Source organism: Colobus angolensis, unplaced genomic scaffold (genome assembly GCF_000951035.1).
Source record: "Colobus angolensis palliatus isolate OR3802 unplaced genomic scaffold, Cang.pa_1.0 Scaffold452, whole genome shotgun sequence".
Classification (NCBI taxonomy): Eukaryota; Metazoa; Chordata; class Mammalia; order Primates; family Cercopithecidae; genus Colobus; species Colobus angolensis.
Window position 1 is genome coordinate 654979 of NW_012117955.1, and position 18111 is coordinate 673089.

An 18111-nucleotide genomic window follows, 5' to 3' on the forward strand; every position below is an offset into this window, starting at 1 on the left:
TTCACTGTGTTACCCGGGATGGTCTCGATCTCCTGACCTCGTGATCTGCCTGCCTCAGCCTCCCAAAGTGCTGGGATTACAGGCGTGAGCCACCATGCCCAGCCTCAACTGCACATTTTTAACAGTTTTTTTTTCCTAATTACCAAATAGTATTCATAACTTTATTTTTAGAAATTATATATGTTACTGTTTAACATGTTCAGTCCTACATTAATGTGAGGGGATAAGGTGATACTTATCCAGTGTACCTTAACCTTTGCCAGATTAGCAGCCAGTCGCCCGTAATAATAGAAGAGAGAGCTCTAGGAGAAAGTTCTGTGGGGCATGGATGTCTGTTATTCTGAAACAGTCGTTTCTGTCCTGAAGTTGTCTGGGACACAGTTTCACTCCTCTCTGTGGCACACTGATCCTTGTTAAGATCCAGCCGTGTCAGTGTTCTCTTCCGTACATTCTTGTCGCATATTTCAAAGTACCTGTCTCAGAATGTATTTGCAGATCTGAGACTTGCCATGTGCAACCTCACCTTGACCTGAGCCTTAGGTTGCTTCCCTCCAAGTAGGCTCAGTTTTGGGTTGGTCAGCACTTCTGGTAGGCTAGCTCTGCCCTCATTGGCTTTTAAGTTATTACTTTGAAGATTTTTCCTCCAGTTTTACATTTCTCTGGTTGTTTCACTGGGCATTTGGGAGAGGTGTGAGTTAAATGATGAATTTAGAACATCATCTCACGCCACCAAATTTATCATTGTTTCTTAATTGTATACTTATTCCATTGATTTGTGTCAAAATAGAGGGGCAGCTTTTCAGAAATTAGGTGGTGTTAGTTTAAGGGCTCTCTGTGTAAAATTGAATGCCTTTGAAACTAATAGGTAAGAGAAGAAGCCACTGGGGTTTTGAGGAAAAGAGTGATGCCAGATTTCAGTTGTGACATGATCACTCTGGTTGCTCTGTTGAGAATAGTTTGTAAGGAGACAAGAGAAGAAGCAGAGAGACCAGTTAGGAGTTTGTTTTAGTAATCCCGTTGGCTTGGACTAGGCTACAGTGAGGAGGTGGGGAGAACGGATTAGTTTCTGGACGTACTTTTGAAGGTAAAACCACGAGATTTTGCTGATGGATTGATTGTGGGGATGAGGGAAGGACAATAATCAAGGAAAACAAGTTTTGACCTATGGAGTTGCCATTTGCTGTGATAGGCATGACTGAAGGAGGAGCAGGTTTTGAGGGGAAATCTGGACATGGCTGAATTTGAAATAGCTATTAGGTGTCTAAGCAGACATCCAAATGAGATGTCCAAGTAAAGTGGGTAGTCTAAGTCTGGAGTGTAGGAAAAAGTTCTGGGTTAAAGATAGAAAATTTGCTATATAGAAAAAAGTTTAGAAATACTTCTTTTTAAAAACAGAATTGAGTTGCAAGGTTAAGATGTTCAAAATCTGTGTATCACCTTTCTTGATTTTACCCTGGTGGAGACAGAGATCCAAATAATTTGAAAATCGCTTTGCTTCTCTGCTATGTAACCAAGCTCCAGTTAGGAGGGTTTAGCTCAGCTAATCTCACAGCCATTATGGCATGTTTCCTTAAAGATTCTTTAGAGTTCTGCTGAAGTTTATGCTTGATCTTATCAATATGAGTTTGATTACCTATCCTCTACACCCAGCCTCCTTTTTATAGGAAGTAATTTTTATTCAGCAGATAAATGTATAGTTTGTGGCTGGGCGTGATGGCTCATGCTTGTAATCCCAACACTTTGGGAGTCCAGGGCGGGCGGATCACTTGAAGTCAGGAATTCGAGACCAGCCTGGGCAACATGCTGAAACCCTGTCTCTACTGAAAATGCAAAAATTAGCCTGGAGTGGTGGTGCACACCTATCATCTCAGCTATTCTGGAGGCTCAGGAAGAAAAATCACTTGAACCTGGGAGGCAGAGGTTGCAGCAAGCCTAGATCATGCCACTGTACTCCCACCTGGGGTGACAGAGCAAGACCCTCCCATCTGGAAAATAAAGAAAAAAGAAGAGAGAGAAAGAAAAGGAAGGAAGGAAGGGAGGGAAGGAAAAAAGAAGAAGAAGAAGGAAGGGAGGGAGGGAAGGAAGGAGGGAAAAAAGGGAAGGAAGGAAAGCAAGAAAAGCCAGGCTGGACGTGGTGGCTCATGCCTAGAATCCCAGAGCAAGACTCTATCTCAGAAAAAAAAAAAAAAAAGTATAGTTTGCTATTGATAGATTCTAAGTTTGCAAAGTTTGATTTTTTTTAAACCTGTTGCTATAGGGAAGCTTGTGTAGTATTTACTCTGAAAAAGAGTTTTAATCTTAGACTCATAGGAAAATGAGACATATTTATATTTTTGTTAAAATTGTGTTCAGAGGTTATTATTGGCAGGAATTTTAACTCCTGTCTCCAAATTCTGATAGAGACTGCCCCAACCCATTTTTATAGTTCAGCTTGTTACCATTCCATGGAGAGTGAGTGTGGTTCTCTATATGTTTTTGTTGAAGTAGTGAATACATATTGGAGATTGGAAGCCAAAAACCACTGTTGAATGTTATTATTTGGGATCTAGGGTTATGCCCTACGTAATAGTTTGATTCTATGTACATTGTTCTTGCTAGCAGTAAGAATTTCATCCCCTAGTAAATGCTGCCTTTTTCCAACATAAATTGCCGTCTGGTAAGTCTGTCACTGTGCGGGTAGAATTACTGTGGTACTTGCTAGTTACCTGCGGTAAAGCAAGTCATGTTATAAACCATATTCTTCATTTCCAAATGCTTGATTACTTTTCACAGGAATTCGTGCCCTTCTTTTTATACTAACACCATTTTCCCCTTTATGCCAGCATGTTTTTATTCCCTAACGGTATTCAGAAGCATATACTTAGGTAAATATAGCAATTTTGAAATTGGAGGAATTTCTGTCTGAACTGTTAGCTAGTCACTAGATCGAAAGAATGTTTTAGACAAGTTAAGAAGTTTATTATATCAGCAAGAGCTTTACACCCCAGAGTGCTCTACCCCTTTGTAGCTATGTGACTCTAGGTGGGTCTTTTCACTTGGTGAGCCTTGGTTTCCACATTCATGATAAGGGGGACAATAATACTTAGGTTGCATGGTTAATGAGAACTGGGTATGTGTGTCAAGTACCTGGAGTGCAGAGTCAGGCACAGAGAGTGCTCAATAAATGGTAGCCACTGTTATCTTCGTTGCCATCGCCATAGTCTTGTTTTTGGGTGATTGACAGCTTTCACTCTTCAGGAAGTTAGTCTGAAATTCAGTTGGCTTAGGAACACTAATTGTTAATATGTTTTGATAAGATAGGCTTAAGGTATTTTCTGTTTATTTCCTGAAGTATATTTTTAAAGAAAATATTGTCCAGTGGTGAAATGGTATTTCATATTCTTCCTCTTGTAAGTTTTTATTTACAATTGCTGCTTGTTATTAAATTTAGTAATTTAGTTTTTTGGCAATTTATTTTCTGCTGAGTGGGAACTTGTCTGTTTTTCTGTTTTCTAAAAATGTGAACATTTTAACAAATATAATTAGCATATATATATAGTTAGATATTCATTTATATATAGTAGTAATGAATCTCAGCATAAACTATTATTTGATCTTGCCAAAGAGGACCCAGATGAAACTGAATCCTGTTCTTAAGTTATGTTGAAATACACTTACCAGGTCAAGCATGGTGGATTACACCAGTAATCTCAGCAGTTTGAGAGGCTGAGGGAGGAGGATTGCTTGAGCCTGGGAGTTTTGAGACCAGCCTGGACAAAAAAATTTAAAAATTTATACAAAAAGTTAAAAAATTGAAAAATTTGATTTTCTACCAAAAAATTAAAAAATTAGCATGGCACATTGGCATGCACTATAGGGTAATCCCAGCTATTCAGGAGGCTGAGGTGGGAACATCGCTTGAGGCTGGGAATCGAGGCTGTGGTGATCCGTGATTGTGCCACTGCACTCCAGCCTGGGCAACCAAGATCCTGTCTTTAAAAAAAAAAAAAAAAAAATTCCAGGTGCGGTGGCTTATGCCTATAATCCCAGCACTTTGGGAGGCTGAGGTGGACAAATTGCTTGAGCCTAGGAATTTGAGACCAGCCTGGGCAACATGGTGAAACCTCATCTCTACAAAAATTACAAAAAAATTAGCCAGGTGTGGTGGTGTGCGCTGGTAGTCCCAGCTACTCAGGAGGCTGAAGTGGGAGGATCGTTTGAGCCTGGGAGGCATAGGTTTCAGTGAGCCGAGATTGCACCACTGCACTCCAGCCTGGGTGACATAGTAAGACCCTGTCTCACAATAAAAATAAAATAAAAAGAAAAAGAAATACACTTAACTTTTACTTTTTTCTTTGAATTTTCACTTTGTTTTATATGTGTTCTAGAATATTCATTCATAGTGAATAGCTTGTTATTTGACCGAAGTGTTTCATGTTGTGTTAACTTCCTGACAGAATTAAACTTGTTTTATTGACTCTCAAGTATTGGGTTTAAAGAAGAGGGGAAAAGGAAAAACCTGGACAATGAGCCATCGAGAATATTTGTGTCTGTATAGGGAACTTTTAGAAGGGTTTCTTTTGAAGGGGTGGACCTCTTTTGCTCCAGCCACCCTGCAGAGTTGAGGGATGTAACTTGTAACCTTCATCTTAGACCATGTGGATTGATTGGCACTTCTCTTTACAGATTTGCCTGAAACAAAAGTAGTAGTTCCAAGCATCTCTTGTTTAAATTGGAGGTAATTCCTTACTCTCTTGAATGTCAGTGGCCGTTGTTTTGATAGGTCTTTATGCATGTAGCACAAAGGTGAGGTCCTCCAGTTGCTGCTGACTGCACTTCCTTTCCGCTCACCACTGCCTCATTAGTATACAGAGTGGTGAGAAGTTGTACTCGACAGGTGCCAAATACTTCTCTAGACTCTAATCCAGCAACTCTGTCCATTTCTTTGGATTGTTTCCACACTTTATGCAGAGCCAGGAGCTGTTGCCTTCTTTACACTGATTGGTTTAAGCAGGTGCTGGAGTTGTTTCTTATTCTCTAGCACCAGGGAAAGGGGAGTGAAGTTATTTGTTGGCTGGATTTTAGATAGCAGGGAACATGTGAGATTACTTTGAAGCTCTGATTGGCATTAGAGGCAGAAAAGTATTGGGGAAATAAGATTAGCATGTGTTACCCAAGTCTAAGGGGATACTGAATCTCTTTCCTTACCTTCTGCTGAGTTGACATGTCCTTATCGTATCTTTAGGCTATAAACCATTTTCTGGGTTACACAGCTCACTTGCTAGGCAGAAGACATGATTTGTCCTTCCTGTGCCATCTTACTGGTTCAGAGTGACATGGATGCTACATTGGTTGCAGGGTTAGGTTATTAGCATTTAAACAGGTCTTGTGACCACTGTAGTGTCCCAGAGAGTCCGAGCAGAATAAAACTTGCCCAGTTATAAAGCAGACCTACTCATGGTTTGAAAGTTTAAATTTTAAAATCTCCGTGATTGATCAGTTTTCTCTAGCAATAAATACCCAGAAGAAAGAGAAACTGGCAGTTAGCCAGGGTGAGAAGTTAGTAAGGTCAGATAAAGGAAGTGAAAGAATCATGGTATTGAAATGCTTTAGCAAGTACAATAGTAGGTACAGTTCTCACTGGCCTGTGAAAATTTGATAGACTAAGGGTTTGAAGGTCGCGATGAGGACAAAGCAGGATCAGCCACAATGAAGGCGTATGATGGGTGGTTGTAGTTGGAGAGAACACTTTATGATTTTAGGATCTAGGAGGCAAAGCAGTGCCCACTGCCGATGAGGCAGTTGTGATTTTGCATGTGGGGAATTTAATGGACATGACCTAAAAGTGTTTTAACTGTGAGATGTTATGTTGATTGAATGGCGAGTGTTAGAAAAGCCATTGACATGCATTTTGAAATCTGAAAAATAATGTCAAGGCATAATGAGCCATGTGATGCAATCACTTATATGTTCTAGGGAATATTTAAGAAGTCATTCCATAACACCAAAAGAGAATGTCGATATAGGGAGATTTTATAAAACGTGAAAAAGGAATTATTTTTAAAATATCACAGTTCAGCAGTGTTCTGGAAGTGGACCAAGAAGGATTCATTTTCTTCTTTCCTTCCCCCTCGGATTAGAAGGAGGCATAATGTGGGTGGGACTTGTTTTGGGGAGGCGAATAAGGCCTTCGTTATCTTAAGGAAAAAGCTAAGTGTTGTTTTTGTTGGATAGGTAGAAGACTTTGGAGCACTATTAAGGGAAATTTTTCTTAAAATTAATGAGTTACTTCCATGTTGTCTGGTGAAAACAGGTAAGAGGACAGGTAGAGTTACTATGAGGCAAGATTGACATTAGCCTGGATCAGAATGAACAGTCAGGATTGGAAGGCAAAAACTTTTCAGATAACCAGAATAAAGGAATTTGATTTTTGTTTTATCCAACATACGCATACACCTATCATCATGGTCCAGACACTCTCCTGGGAGCTGGGGATGCTTAGAGAAGTAAGATTGGATTCTTGTTCTTGATGAGATGATAAGGCACAGAGAGCCAGACGGATGCTGATAAGCAGGCACTAAGCTGCCTAGTGACGGTGCTACAAGCAGGTGTGGGCTGTGGTGGAGAGGGAAGGACATGGGCCCAGAGTTCCTCCGTGGAAATCAAGAGAGGCTTCATAGGAGATACAGCATTTTGATCTGCATTGTAGAGATTATGTGGGACTTTACCAGGCAAGGGAAGGGTAGAAAGCTATGCAAGTGCTGGGTGTGTTTAGGTGAGTCCAGAATAGCGAAGATGATGTGGCATGATTTGGATTGGAGGGAGGTGTGCACGGGCCAGCCTGCTGTGCTGTAAAGATGTGTTGGAGTTCTGTTTTAATTTGGTTATACGGTCTTGATTTCTGAATTAAATAAAAATGTAGGCCAGTCACAATGGCTCGTGCGTGTAATCCCAGCACTCAGGGGAGACTGAGGTGGGAGAATCACTTGAGGTCAGGAGTTTGAGACCTGTTGCCCCAGCTACCTGAGAGGCGGAAGTGGGAGGATTGCATGAGCCTTGGAGTTTGAGGCTGCAGTAAGCTAAGATCACACCACTGTACTGTAGCCTGGGTGACAGAGTGAGATGTTGTCTCTTAAACAAAATACAGCAGTTCCTCCTTATTCACAGGGGATATGTTCCAACACTCCCAGTGGATTCTTGAAACCGCAGATAGTACTGAACCCTAATATACTATTTTATATATATATATCTCCACACATATATATATATACACACACATGTATATATACATACACATATATACACACACACCTGTGATAAACTTTGATTTGTATATTAGGCACAGTAACGAATTAACAGTAACAAATAATAAAATAGAGCTATTATAGCAATATACTGTAATAGAAGTTACATAAGTGTGGTCTTTTTTCATATATACTGTACTGCAGTCACCCATTTTGATACTGCAGTTGACTCCAGGTAACTGAAACCACAGAAAGAGAAACTCCTGATATGGTGGGGACTACAGTAGCATTCAGTGCACCCTTAGTTTCACTTTTTTATTTTAGAGTCACAGGTTTTGCAAATGAGACATCAGAGATAAAAGGGTTCCTAATCTGACTGCTCAGCTTAGAAATATTTAAGCATTTTACTTCTTTTCACTTTATTATATCTTTAGTATTTTTCCTAATTACTTCAGTCTTAGTAATGACAATAGCTGTTTACTATTCCATTAAGTAGACTTTAGCTCAAAAGTATAAATGCATAAAGATGTTTCTTATAGCATTATAGATAGTGATGAAAAAATTGGAAACATATTAAGTATCTAAAACATGATAAATTATTTATGGTTAGCAAATTTTAAGGTAGAATTGAAATGCTTGAGTGACAGATTAGATGTGGAGGTTGCCGAAAAAAAGAACCAACCCCAGATTTCCAAGTAGAATCTTAACATTTTCACTTTCTCATGGGTCCAGATGCTATGAGCATTTGTGTCTGTGTCAGACCCTTTAAGCAGTACATATAGGATACATTAAAAACCTCTAGACTGGTTTTTAACACACAATCACCAGTTACATTGTAAATGACTAACAATCATTTAAAATTTTTTTGGATAGACATAATTTATCACACTATAAGAAGCTATTTCTGTTGCCTTTGAATTTTACAAATGATGGTTGATTCTAGCAGCAAATTGCCCGACCCTCGCAAGAAGAAAAAGTAGAAGAAAAAGAAGAGGATAAAGCAGAAAAAACAGAAAAAAAAGAAGAAGAAAAGAAAGATGAAGAAGAAAAAGATGAAAAAGAAGACTCCAAGTGAGTTAAATAATTAGTTATGTAATAAGTTAAATGTTTATTTTTATTTTAGTTTTAGTTTTGTAGATTTACGGAGTACAAGTACAGTTGTCACATGGATATATTGCATAGCAGTGAAGTTTGTGCTTTTAGTGTACCATTGCCTGAATAGTGTACATTATACCCATTATACCTCACCCACCCCCTCATATCCTCTCACCTGTTTGAATCTCCAGTGTCTATTATTCCACTCTCTATATCCATGTGTCCACATTATTTAGCTCCCACTTATAAGTGAGAACGTGTGATAGTTGACCTTCTGTTTCTGAGTTATTTCACTTAAGATGATAACCTTTAGTTGTATCCAAGTTGCTGCAAAATTATAGGTTTTTTGTTTGTTTGTTTTTGTTTTTGTTTTTGCAACAGCGTCACGCTCTGTTGCCCTGGCTGGAGTGCAGTGGCATGATCTCGGCTCATTGCAAGCTCCACCTCCCAGGTTCATGCCATTCTCCTGCCTCAGCCTCTCAAGTAGCTGGGACTACAGGCACCCGCCACCACACCCAGCTAGTTTTTTATATTTTTAGTAGAGACGGGATTTCACCGTTAGCCAGGGTGGTCTCCATCTCCTGATCTCGTGATCTGCCCGCCTTGGCCTCCCAAAGTGCTTTTATTACAGGCATGAGCCACCGTGCCCAGCCTAGTAATTTTTAAATAATGAAATTTAATCTGCTGAAATTTTATTTTATTTACTTATTTTTGAGACAGTATCACTCTGTCGCCCAGGCTGGAGTGCAGTGGCACGATCTTGGCTTACTGCAACCTCTGCCTCCCAAGTTCAAGTGATTCTTGTGCCTTGGCCTCCCAAGTAGGTGGGATTACAGGTGCGCGTCACCACGTCCCGCTAATTTTGTGTTTTTAGTAGAGATGGAGTTTTACCATTTTTGCCCAGGCTGATCTTGAACTCCTGACCTCAGGTGATCCACCTGCTTCAACCTCCCAAAGTGCTGGGATTACAGGCATGAGCCACCACACCTGGCCGAAATTTTAGAAACATCTAATGGTTACATGATTAAGTTGATGTGATTAAGGAATAGGATATTATAGTAAATGTAACTTTTGACTTAATGAACTTATTTGCAAGTCATGAGTTATTACTACTTTTCAGAAGAGATGGATTATAGTAATAAATACTTCCCCCAGGATATATTGAATGTAATTTAATCTTTGATTTGGAAGATTCCTCAGGTTCTGTTTTTGAGTCTCAGGTAGTATATATTAGATAGTGTAAAAATGCTAAGAAAGGAAGACTTTTTATATTTTAGATTCCAGCTTTATTGACTTCGTCATATAAAATGGAGTTTTGGGTTTGTTTGTTGTTGTTATTGCTGTTTTCTTAGTTATAAAAGTGCATTATAGAAAAACAGGAAAAGAAAGAAAAATATAATGAAAATTAACCTATGATTCTGCCACTCAGAGAGTTATTGTTGATGCTTTTGTGTGGTAGATGTGGGGGCATGACAGTTGGTTTGGTTTCTTTTTTCCCCAAGAACTAGCTTTGTAATTTACATGGAACAAAATTCGCCAGTTTGAAATGTGTGCATTGATGTGTTTTGACAAGCATATGCACTTGTGTCACTATTATCACAATTGTGATATAGAATGTTTCCATCACCCCAAACAGTTCCTGTATGCTCCTTTGCAGTCAGTTTCTCTTTCCTCATTTCCAGCCTCTGGCAGTCACATATCTGTTTTGCTTTCTCTAGAATTACATAAAAATGAAATCATGCAGTATGTATGGCTTCTTTTACTTGGCATGAATGCCTTTGAGATTCACTTAGGTTATTGAATGTATCAGTAGTTTGTTCCTTTTTAATATTTATTATGTTATTTCTTTAGTCCTTGTGGAATTATTTAAGATTTATCTAGTTTTGTGGAAGCTAAAGTAGCTAGTTACTTGCCATGGTTTTAAAAGAGACAGATATTCCTCTCATTGTAATTTTATACCTTAGGAAGATACCTATAAGGGAATATATTTTTTCTTTTAATTTAGGTTAAAGATTTTTTGGGCCATGTAACCAGTGGTTCTTCTCACATAGAACTCTGTCATATCTTGATTTTATTTTTTTGTTAAAATTTCTAAACTATTTAACAAGCTTTCATTTATTATCTATGTGAGCTAGGTCTTAGGGAGAATGTGAAAATACATAAGATGTATACTATTCCCAGGTAGTTCATTATTTAGTAGGGGAAAACTAGGTAAAGTACAAGTATTACTTTAAGAAATAAAAGCCTGGCAGTAAGAAGTCAGCAGACAACCAGTTAAGTGCTTTGGCAGATGAAGAAGAGGTCGAGGCTACTTCTCTCTGGATAATTTGGAGGACATTATGCAGATGCTAGTGGTTAATGTGGGTAAGGTAGAGGGAATCACATGAATAGCTAGTGACAGATAATGATTTCATTAGACTTAACATCGTGTGCATCAAGAAGAGAAGTGGAAGGTGGATTGGAGTTAAATTATGTAGAGCTTTAATGAAAGCCAAACATGTTAGACTTCATTCAGGAGGCTGTGCGGTGTGTCTGTTTGGGAATAGTTAGAAAGGGATTAGAATGGATGGAGTGATTTATTGCCAAAACTATCCTGCTAGAATATTGATTCATTGGCAAGGTAGAAATGAATAGACTAGAGATATGAATCAGGGAGGCCAGTATGAAAGGCCAGGATTGGGGTACTAAGGTGCTGAATAAGTGTAGTGATAGTAGAATTAGTGAGAGAGGCATTTCTGAGATGAAATAACCAAAACTTGGCATTAGATCACATGCAGGAAGTATAGGAAAAGGGAGAGAGCAAAGGATGATATCAAATCTGTAAACCTGAATGGTGATGAACATGGTAGAAGTGTTAACAACAGATGATTAGAGAATGACTTGGAGCAAGGAGCAGAGGTGAGGATGAATATGATTTTGGATATGTTCAGTTTCTGTTGATGGGAAATGCAGGTGGCCCTTCCAGCAGGTAGTTGGGAAGACCAGCCTGGGTCTTTGGAGTTGGGGTGTGTGTCCAAAGACAGAGATTGGAATCTTCCCAGTAGAACATACGAGAATGGGTAACCTCACATAGCTCTAAGGCTCTAGGGGAGAGCCTTGGGAAATCCCTGTATGAAAGGATGAGAGGAGCCCGGCACAGTGGCTCACTCCTGTAATCCCAGCCAAGGTGGGAGAATTGCTTTAGCACAGGAATTCATGACCACCCTGAGCAACATGGTGACACCCTGTCTCTACAAAAAATACAAAAGTTAACCAGGTATGGTGGCACGTGTCTGTAGTCCCAGCTACTCGGGAAGCTGAGGTGGGAGGCTCCCTTTAGCCCAAGAGATCGAGGCTGCAGTGAGCTGTGTTCACACCATTGCTCTCCAGCCTGGGTGATAGAGTGAGACACTTTCTCAAAAACAAAAATCAGAAACCCAAAAGAAAGGATGAGAGGAGAAAGGTCTGTCCCCAGAAGGAAAGCCAGAATAGCAGCAGGGATATTTCAAAAGCTAAGTTTAAAGTGATATGAAAAGAAGAATTAACTGCAGCGTCAGTTGTGCCAGAAAGACTTGTGGGGAAAATTGAGAAGAGGTCATTTGATTTTGCAGTTTGCAAGTCATTGGTGACTTTTGAGAAAACATCTTTTAACAGGAGGCTGCAGAATAGAAGCCAGCTTTATAAGGGAATAAGTAAGTAAAGGGAAAGGGCTATGTAGTAACTTCAATTTAGGACTGAAGGGGAGAGAATTATTTTTGAAAAAAAATCAACATCTTCCATTAAGCAAGAATAATTCAGTCTTTGAGTATTGCCATCTATCCATTCATTTGCAAAAATGTACATTGAGTATGTTTTCTTAAATATAACAACCATGAGAGGTAAGTAGTACAGAGAATGGTCTTCCAGTATTACATGTAGTACTGTTGCTATTAATAGGAACTACCATTTTTCTACATGCCTGAGATGATGGTAAGCACTTTATATCCTGAGGGAGTTTTAGCTTGAATAATGGCCAATTGTTACTTGATGCTGACTGTGTTCCAGGCACTCTTCTGGGTACTTTATTTAACTCCTTCAGTCCTGGCAACAGTCCCATGAAATAAACTCTTTTTCTCATTGTACAGATGAGGAAACTGAGGCCCATGGAGGCGAGGCAGCTTGTCCAAGGTCATCACATGGCTAGTAAATCACAACTGTGGTACAAACCCAGGCAGCCTGGCTCCAGAGGCCGTTTCCTAAGCATTAACCATTACTGCCCAATTTGTACATAATTAGTATCAGACATGATTTAGAGTATTGAGTCTGGTTTTATAACACAATATTGTGGATTGTTACTATAGAAAAGGCATCTATCATGAAGATCATCTATTTTAGCTTCTTCATTTCATACATGAGGCAACCTAGACCAAAGGCAAATAAAACCCCAGAATTTCTGCCTTTTGGTGTAGGCTCTTGCCTCTGGATTGGAGGTCTAGGGCTTTTCTGCTGTCGTTTGTTGCTTTCTCATGGAGTAGTTTTGGTTTCTAAATCAGTTGGTTTGAAATGTGTTTAAATTTTAAGTCCATTAACATGTAAAATAGGTCTTATAAAATATCTTAATTTTAGCTGGTCAAAGCTCTTAAAAATTATGGTATGGCAGAATTGTTTGTTTTTTTTTTTTAAAGTGAGATTAGGTAGTTTTATTCAGTTTCTATTTAGATAATACTCAAAACTAAAACCTTCTTTGATGTATGTATAGTTTTGAATCACACAAGTTTTCATTTACTTTTATGTCCAGAGAAAATACCAAGGAAAAGGACAAGATGGATGGTACAGCAGAAGAAACTGAGGAAAGAGAGCAAGCCACACCCCGGGGGCGAAAGACTGCCAACAGTCAGGGCCGCCGTAAGGGCCGGATCACCAGGTCCATGACAAACGAAGCTGCAGCTGCTAGTGCTGCAGCTGCAGCGGCCACTGAAGAGCCCCCACCACCTCTGCCACCGCCACCAGAACCCAGTGAGTGGAAGAGATTGGCATAAACAGGCCATAATTTTGTTTGGGATTCTGTTTCACCGCTAGGATAGGGTAGGAGGGACTTTTAATACTGACAACCTAGAAATAATCCTGAAGTGTGGTCTTTAAATTTTTTTAACTTCAATATCAAAGTTTTTTGAAAAAGAACATCACCCACAGTCTTGCCACCCCAATGCAGCTGTTTTTCTTTTTTATTTAGTTGTTAGCTAGTCAGCATGTTACTGTGTCTTCTGATATCTTAACTTGGTATATATCATAAATATTTTCTAATTTCTAAGTAATTGCCATTTTTATTTTTTAATGGCTGTATAATATTGAGGCATGACTTCTTTAACCATTCTTTTATTTCTGAATGATTAGGTTGTCCTCTTCCCTGCTTTTAAAATGTATATAGCACTATAATAAAAAAATCTGTATTCACATAGTATTTTGTTTATGTTAAATTATTTTTCATGGAATAAATTCCTACGCAAGGGAATACTGGATCTAATAGTTCAAGCATCTTTCTCTCTCTAAGTATTGTCTCATTAGTTTATAAAAAGGCTAGATTAATGATAGAGTACCACTGTTAATGATTCAGAAGTACCAATGTTACTGTAACATGAAGTATGAAAGAAAATGCAGTTTAGGGAATGGCAAGAATGAGATAGGGGCACTAACTAGATAGGAAGAGGAAAGATAGGCTGGGGCAGGTCACGATGGGCCTTGTTTGACATGTATTTTGCTTTGATTATGAAGTGGGGAACTTGCACAAGTTTTTAAATAGAGGAATGCTGTGATTAGATTTGTGTCTTAGAAAGATAACTGGTAGCAATTGTGGAGGTCAGGTTAGACAAAATAAAGGCTGGAGGCAGAGGGCCCGGCATATATGCAGTGGCCCAAGCAAGGAGGGGATGGATTCAGAGTTGATGCATGTCATTGGATGTGTGTGGTAAATGGGAGGTAGGATTCAAAAATTAGTCTATCAGTCTAAGGAGCCTATTAGTACTTTAAGTGACTGGGTGAATAGTGGTACTATAAATTGAGAAAGGGAATGTGACAGGAGCTCATCTCAGGCCTGATGTTCTCAGGTTTTTTTTTTTTTTCCTGAAGCAAAAGAGAACATATTCAGTTCATGATCCATCTTTACCCACTGGATATCAGACACTCGGAGATGAACTAAGGGGTCTTCAGGAGTTAGGACAAGATGGAGGCTTAGAGGAGAGGAGAGGGAATTGTGCTTGGACAGGAAGGAGGAGGGTTGCTTCTTCCTTTGACACTGCAGGAGAGAAGAAGTGGAGATCACTAAGTGGGGAGCTACTGGGTGAGGTGGGACTTCTCCAAAAACAAAAAAAAAAAGCTAAAAATGTTAAAAAAATGTAGACATGGAGAGAACTTTTAAGAACATTGAAAAAGATCGTAATATTGAAGTGTTGACTTGTTTCTTTTAGTTTGGTGGAGGAGAGGTTGATACTATCCTATCCTATTTCTGCAGTTTCTTTCACCAAATGCTTTTATGTAGTCTTTTATGTCAGATAAACAGATTATATAATTATATGGTTGGTTTGAATGAAGGATTTAACTTTGTTTTTCTCTGCCTGATTGGGTTCTCTCTTTAGTTTCTACAGAGCCTGTGGAGACCTCTCGATGGACAGAAGAAGAAATGGAAGTTGCTAAAAAAGGTAAATTGTAGTAGTTCTGGTTTCTCAGGTTTTTTAGGGTCAATAGTAATGAGTGAGATGGAACTAATGTTTTTAAAAGGCAAACAGGACTAGAAGCGACTTTAAGAGTTCTTTTTTGGTAGTATAGTACCCAATAAAGTACGCCCAGTGTGCCTTAAGATGCCCAGTTTTGAACGATTTAAGATTCTCTCTACAGTTTTATTTTGAATGTCATTTAATTAAAGAACAAGTAGGTCATTTTCACTTTTTTAGAGTAATTATGACTATATGCTATTGAAATTGTTTTGGAATGAAATATAAACTCTATGTTTCTATTAATTAAAAGTTATATTTATAGGATGGTAAATACTTTTGTCAGTTTGCATTTGGTAAGTCATTTAATTATAAAACACTAGCAAATTGCTCTGTGATTCAGAGGAAGGAGCATGAAGTTTGTAACCAGGCCAACACAGGTTTGGGTCCTGTCTCTGCCACTTTCATAGCTTTGTGGCCTTCCTCTTACTCTGGCACTTTATGGACCTTGTGCTTTTGTGTTGTTGCTTGTTAATGTACTATAATTTGAAATTGAACTAAAATTTCTAATAGGATAATTAATTGGTAATACTGAGAAAGATTAGCTAATTTTTTGGTGGTTAAATATTTACCTTGCAGTTGTAAAGATAAATTATTGTAAATAGCTTGACATTTGAGTGACACGTTTCAGATTTTTTTTGTATCTTCCCATATATATGTATACAAATGCATAGATACATATTCTTTGCACATATGTGTGTGTTTATGTGTGTGCATATATATATATATAGATCAGAGAAGTGTTAAATTGCATAAGTTTCTGTAATGCATTGTATTACCATAGGATTTTTTAAAATTGGCTAGTATTTTTCTTTTCTTTTTTTTTTTTTGAGACGGAGTCTCGCTCTGCCGCCCAGGCTGGAGTGCAGTGGCCGGATCTCAGCTCACTGCAAGCTCCACCTCCTGGGTTTATGCCATTCTCCTGCCTCAGCCTCCTGAGTAGCTGGGACTACAGGTGCCCGCCACCTCGCCCGGCTAGTTTTTTTGTATTTTTTAGTAGAGACGGGGTTTACCGTGTTAGCCAGGATGGTCTCGATCTCCTGACCTTGTGATCCGCCCGTCTCGGCCTCCCAAAGTGCTGGGATTACAGGCTTGAGCCACCACGCCCGGCCGAAATTGGCTAGTATTTTTCTGATGGCTTGATTGTGAATTGACTGAGGACAAATATGGATTATAAGTGGAGTCATATATATATCTTTAAATTGTGTTCATCATTTATATATGATTACCTTATTGGCTTGATATATTGTGTCCAGAGATCTAGATGTACCTAATCATTTAGTTTGCAAGTATTTGAGCTATTACTAATGTGTCTAATGTTGTCCTAGCCCTGTGGGAGATACATGGGAAGGACAAGGTTTAGCCCTTCTATTAATGAGCATGTTTTAAATTTGAGGGGGAAAAATAGAGAACTGTAAATGAGTTTTGTTTCAATAAGTATTTTTATAAGTATCAAAGTATATATAAGTAATTGAAAGCACACTTCTAGTGTCAATGGTTGTGAATACAGTGATTAAGTTAATTTATTATTTCTCTTGTTTGCTTGATCAGGTGACTGTTCAATTAACATTTGGTCTGTTTTTAAAATGCAGGTCTAGTAGAACATGGTCGTAACTGGGCAGCAATTGCTAAAATGGTGGGAACGAAAAGTGAAGCTCAATGTAAAAACTTCTATTTTAACTATAAAAGGCGACACAATCTTGACAACCTCTTACAGCAGCATAAACAGAAAGTGAGTATATCGGGGTGGTGAATCTTTTACTTATTGTTTTTTACTTAGAGTGTTGTTGTTGTTGTTTGACATGGAGTCTTAGGCTAGAGTACAGCAGTGCAATCTTGGCTCACTGTAAACTCTTCCTCCTGGGTTCAAGCGATTTCCTGCCTCAGCCTCCCGAGTAGCTGGGACTGCAGGTGCCCACCACCATGCCCGGCTAATTTTTGTAGTTTTAGTAGAGAGAGTGTTTCACCATGTTGGCCAGGCTGGTCTTGAACTCCAGACCTCAGGTGATCCACCTGCCTAAGCCTCCTAAAGTGCTGGGATTACAGGTGTGAGCCACTGTGTCTGGCTTTGATATTTTTTTCTGAACTTCAGAGATTGGTTATAAGAGAAACCTTTTTGTATCTTACATTTTTATTTACTGCGCTTATATGTAAAAGGTATGCTAAATTTTTAGTATAGGCTAGTTGTTTCTCTATTTATTGCTCAAGGAGTAAAGTTTCTATTTGTGTTCCTAACAGTCGAAACAAGGCCCATTGTGACCTGCCCCAACTTATCTTTCCTCCTCGGAAGTTTCCGTTTGTAGTAAAGGGAATTAAATACTCTTGAATTACTGTAGGCTGGATTTGAAAAATACAAACTTTTTCGAGGTTGAATTGAAAACTTTGGTTGGAGGTCTGTTGATGATATTGAATGAATTGATTTGGTATATTAGACATTTTTTCAGAGAGAAGATTCCATGGTATAAATATTAAAAACCAGGGAGTATAACATTATTGGAAATTCCTTAATAAGAAAGTTCCAGTGTAGTGGTTGTCAAAGACCATAGAGCTTTTTGATGATTCCGTGAGGTCACGGCTATTTTCATAAAAATATCAATCAAATGTTACTTACTTTTTTTCAGTATATGATGTTTGCATTTATGGTCAAAGCAGTGATAGATAAAATTGCTGATGCCTTAGCATAAATCTTGGCAGGGAACCAAACGATGCTAGTACTCAGTGTGTTTTTCATCTCTGAGCATTTGCAGTTTTTTCTTAAAATGTCACTTAAGAATGTCCTTGATGATGCAGTGAAAGTTAGTTTTATTAAATCTCGCCCCTTGACTACGTCTTTTTATACTTTGTGTCATGTAATGGGAAGTAAACATAGAGTTCTTCTGCTCTATACCAGAATATGATGGTTCTCTCAAGGAAAAGCACTTTGGCAATTGTTTGAGTTCTAAGTTGCACTAGTCTCCCCTTTTTCATGGAATGTCATTTTAGATTGAAAGAATGACAGACAAACTATGTTTTCAGACTGGGATTTTGGGAGACATTTTCTTGAAAATTAATGAAGGAGGCTGTCTTTC

The 18111-nt window shown here is 38.6% G+C and overlaps 1 protein-coding gene across 2 annotated transcripts in view; it reads left to right on the plus strand.

Annotated features, from left to right (window-relative positions):
* Positions 1-18111, plus strand: part of NCOR1 (nuclear receptor corepressor 1) — a 190811-nt gene that overhangs the window by 82999 nt on the left and 89701 nt on the right. The window contains exons 15-18 of one of the 2 annotated variants that reach the window (XM_011957971.1): positions 8170-8294; positions 13075-13292; positions 14909-14971; positions 16636-16775. In XM_011957971.1, coding sequence (XP_011813361.1) covers positions 8170-8294; positions 13075-13292; positions 14909-14971; positions 16636-16775 — 546 coding nt within the window. Of the gene's footprint in view, positions 1-8166; positions 8295-13074; positions 13293-14908; positions 14972-16635; positions 16776-18111 lie in introns of both variants that reach the window. The other variant, XM_011957970.1, reaches the window with a different exon arrangement.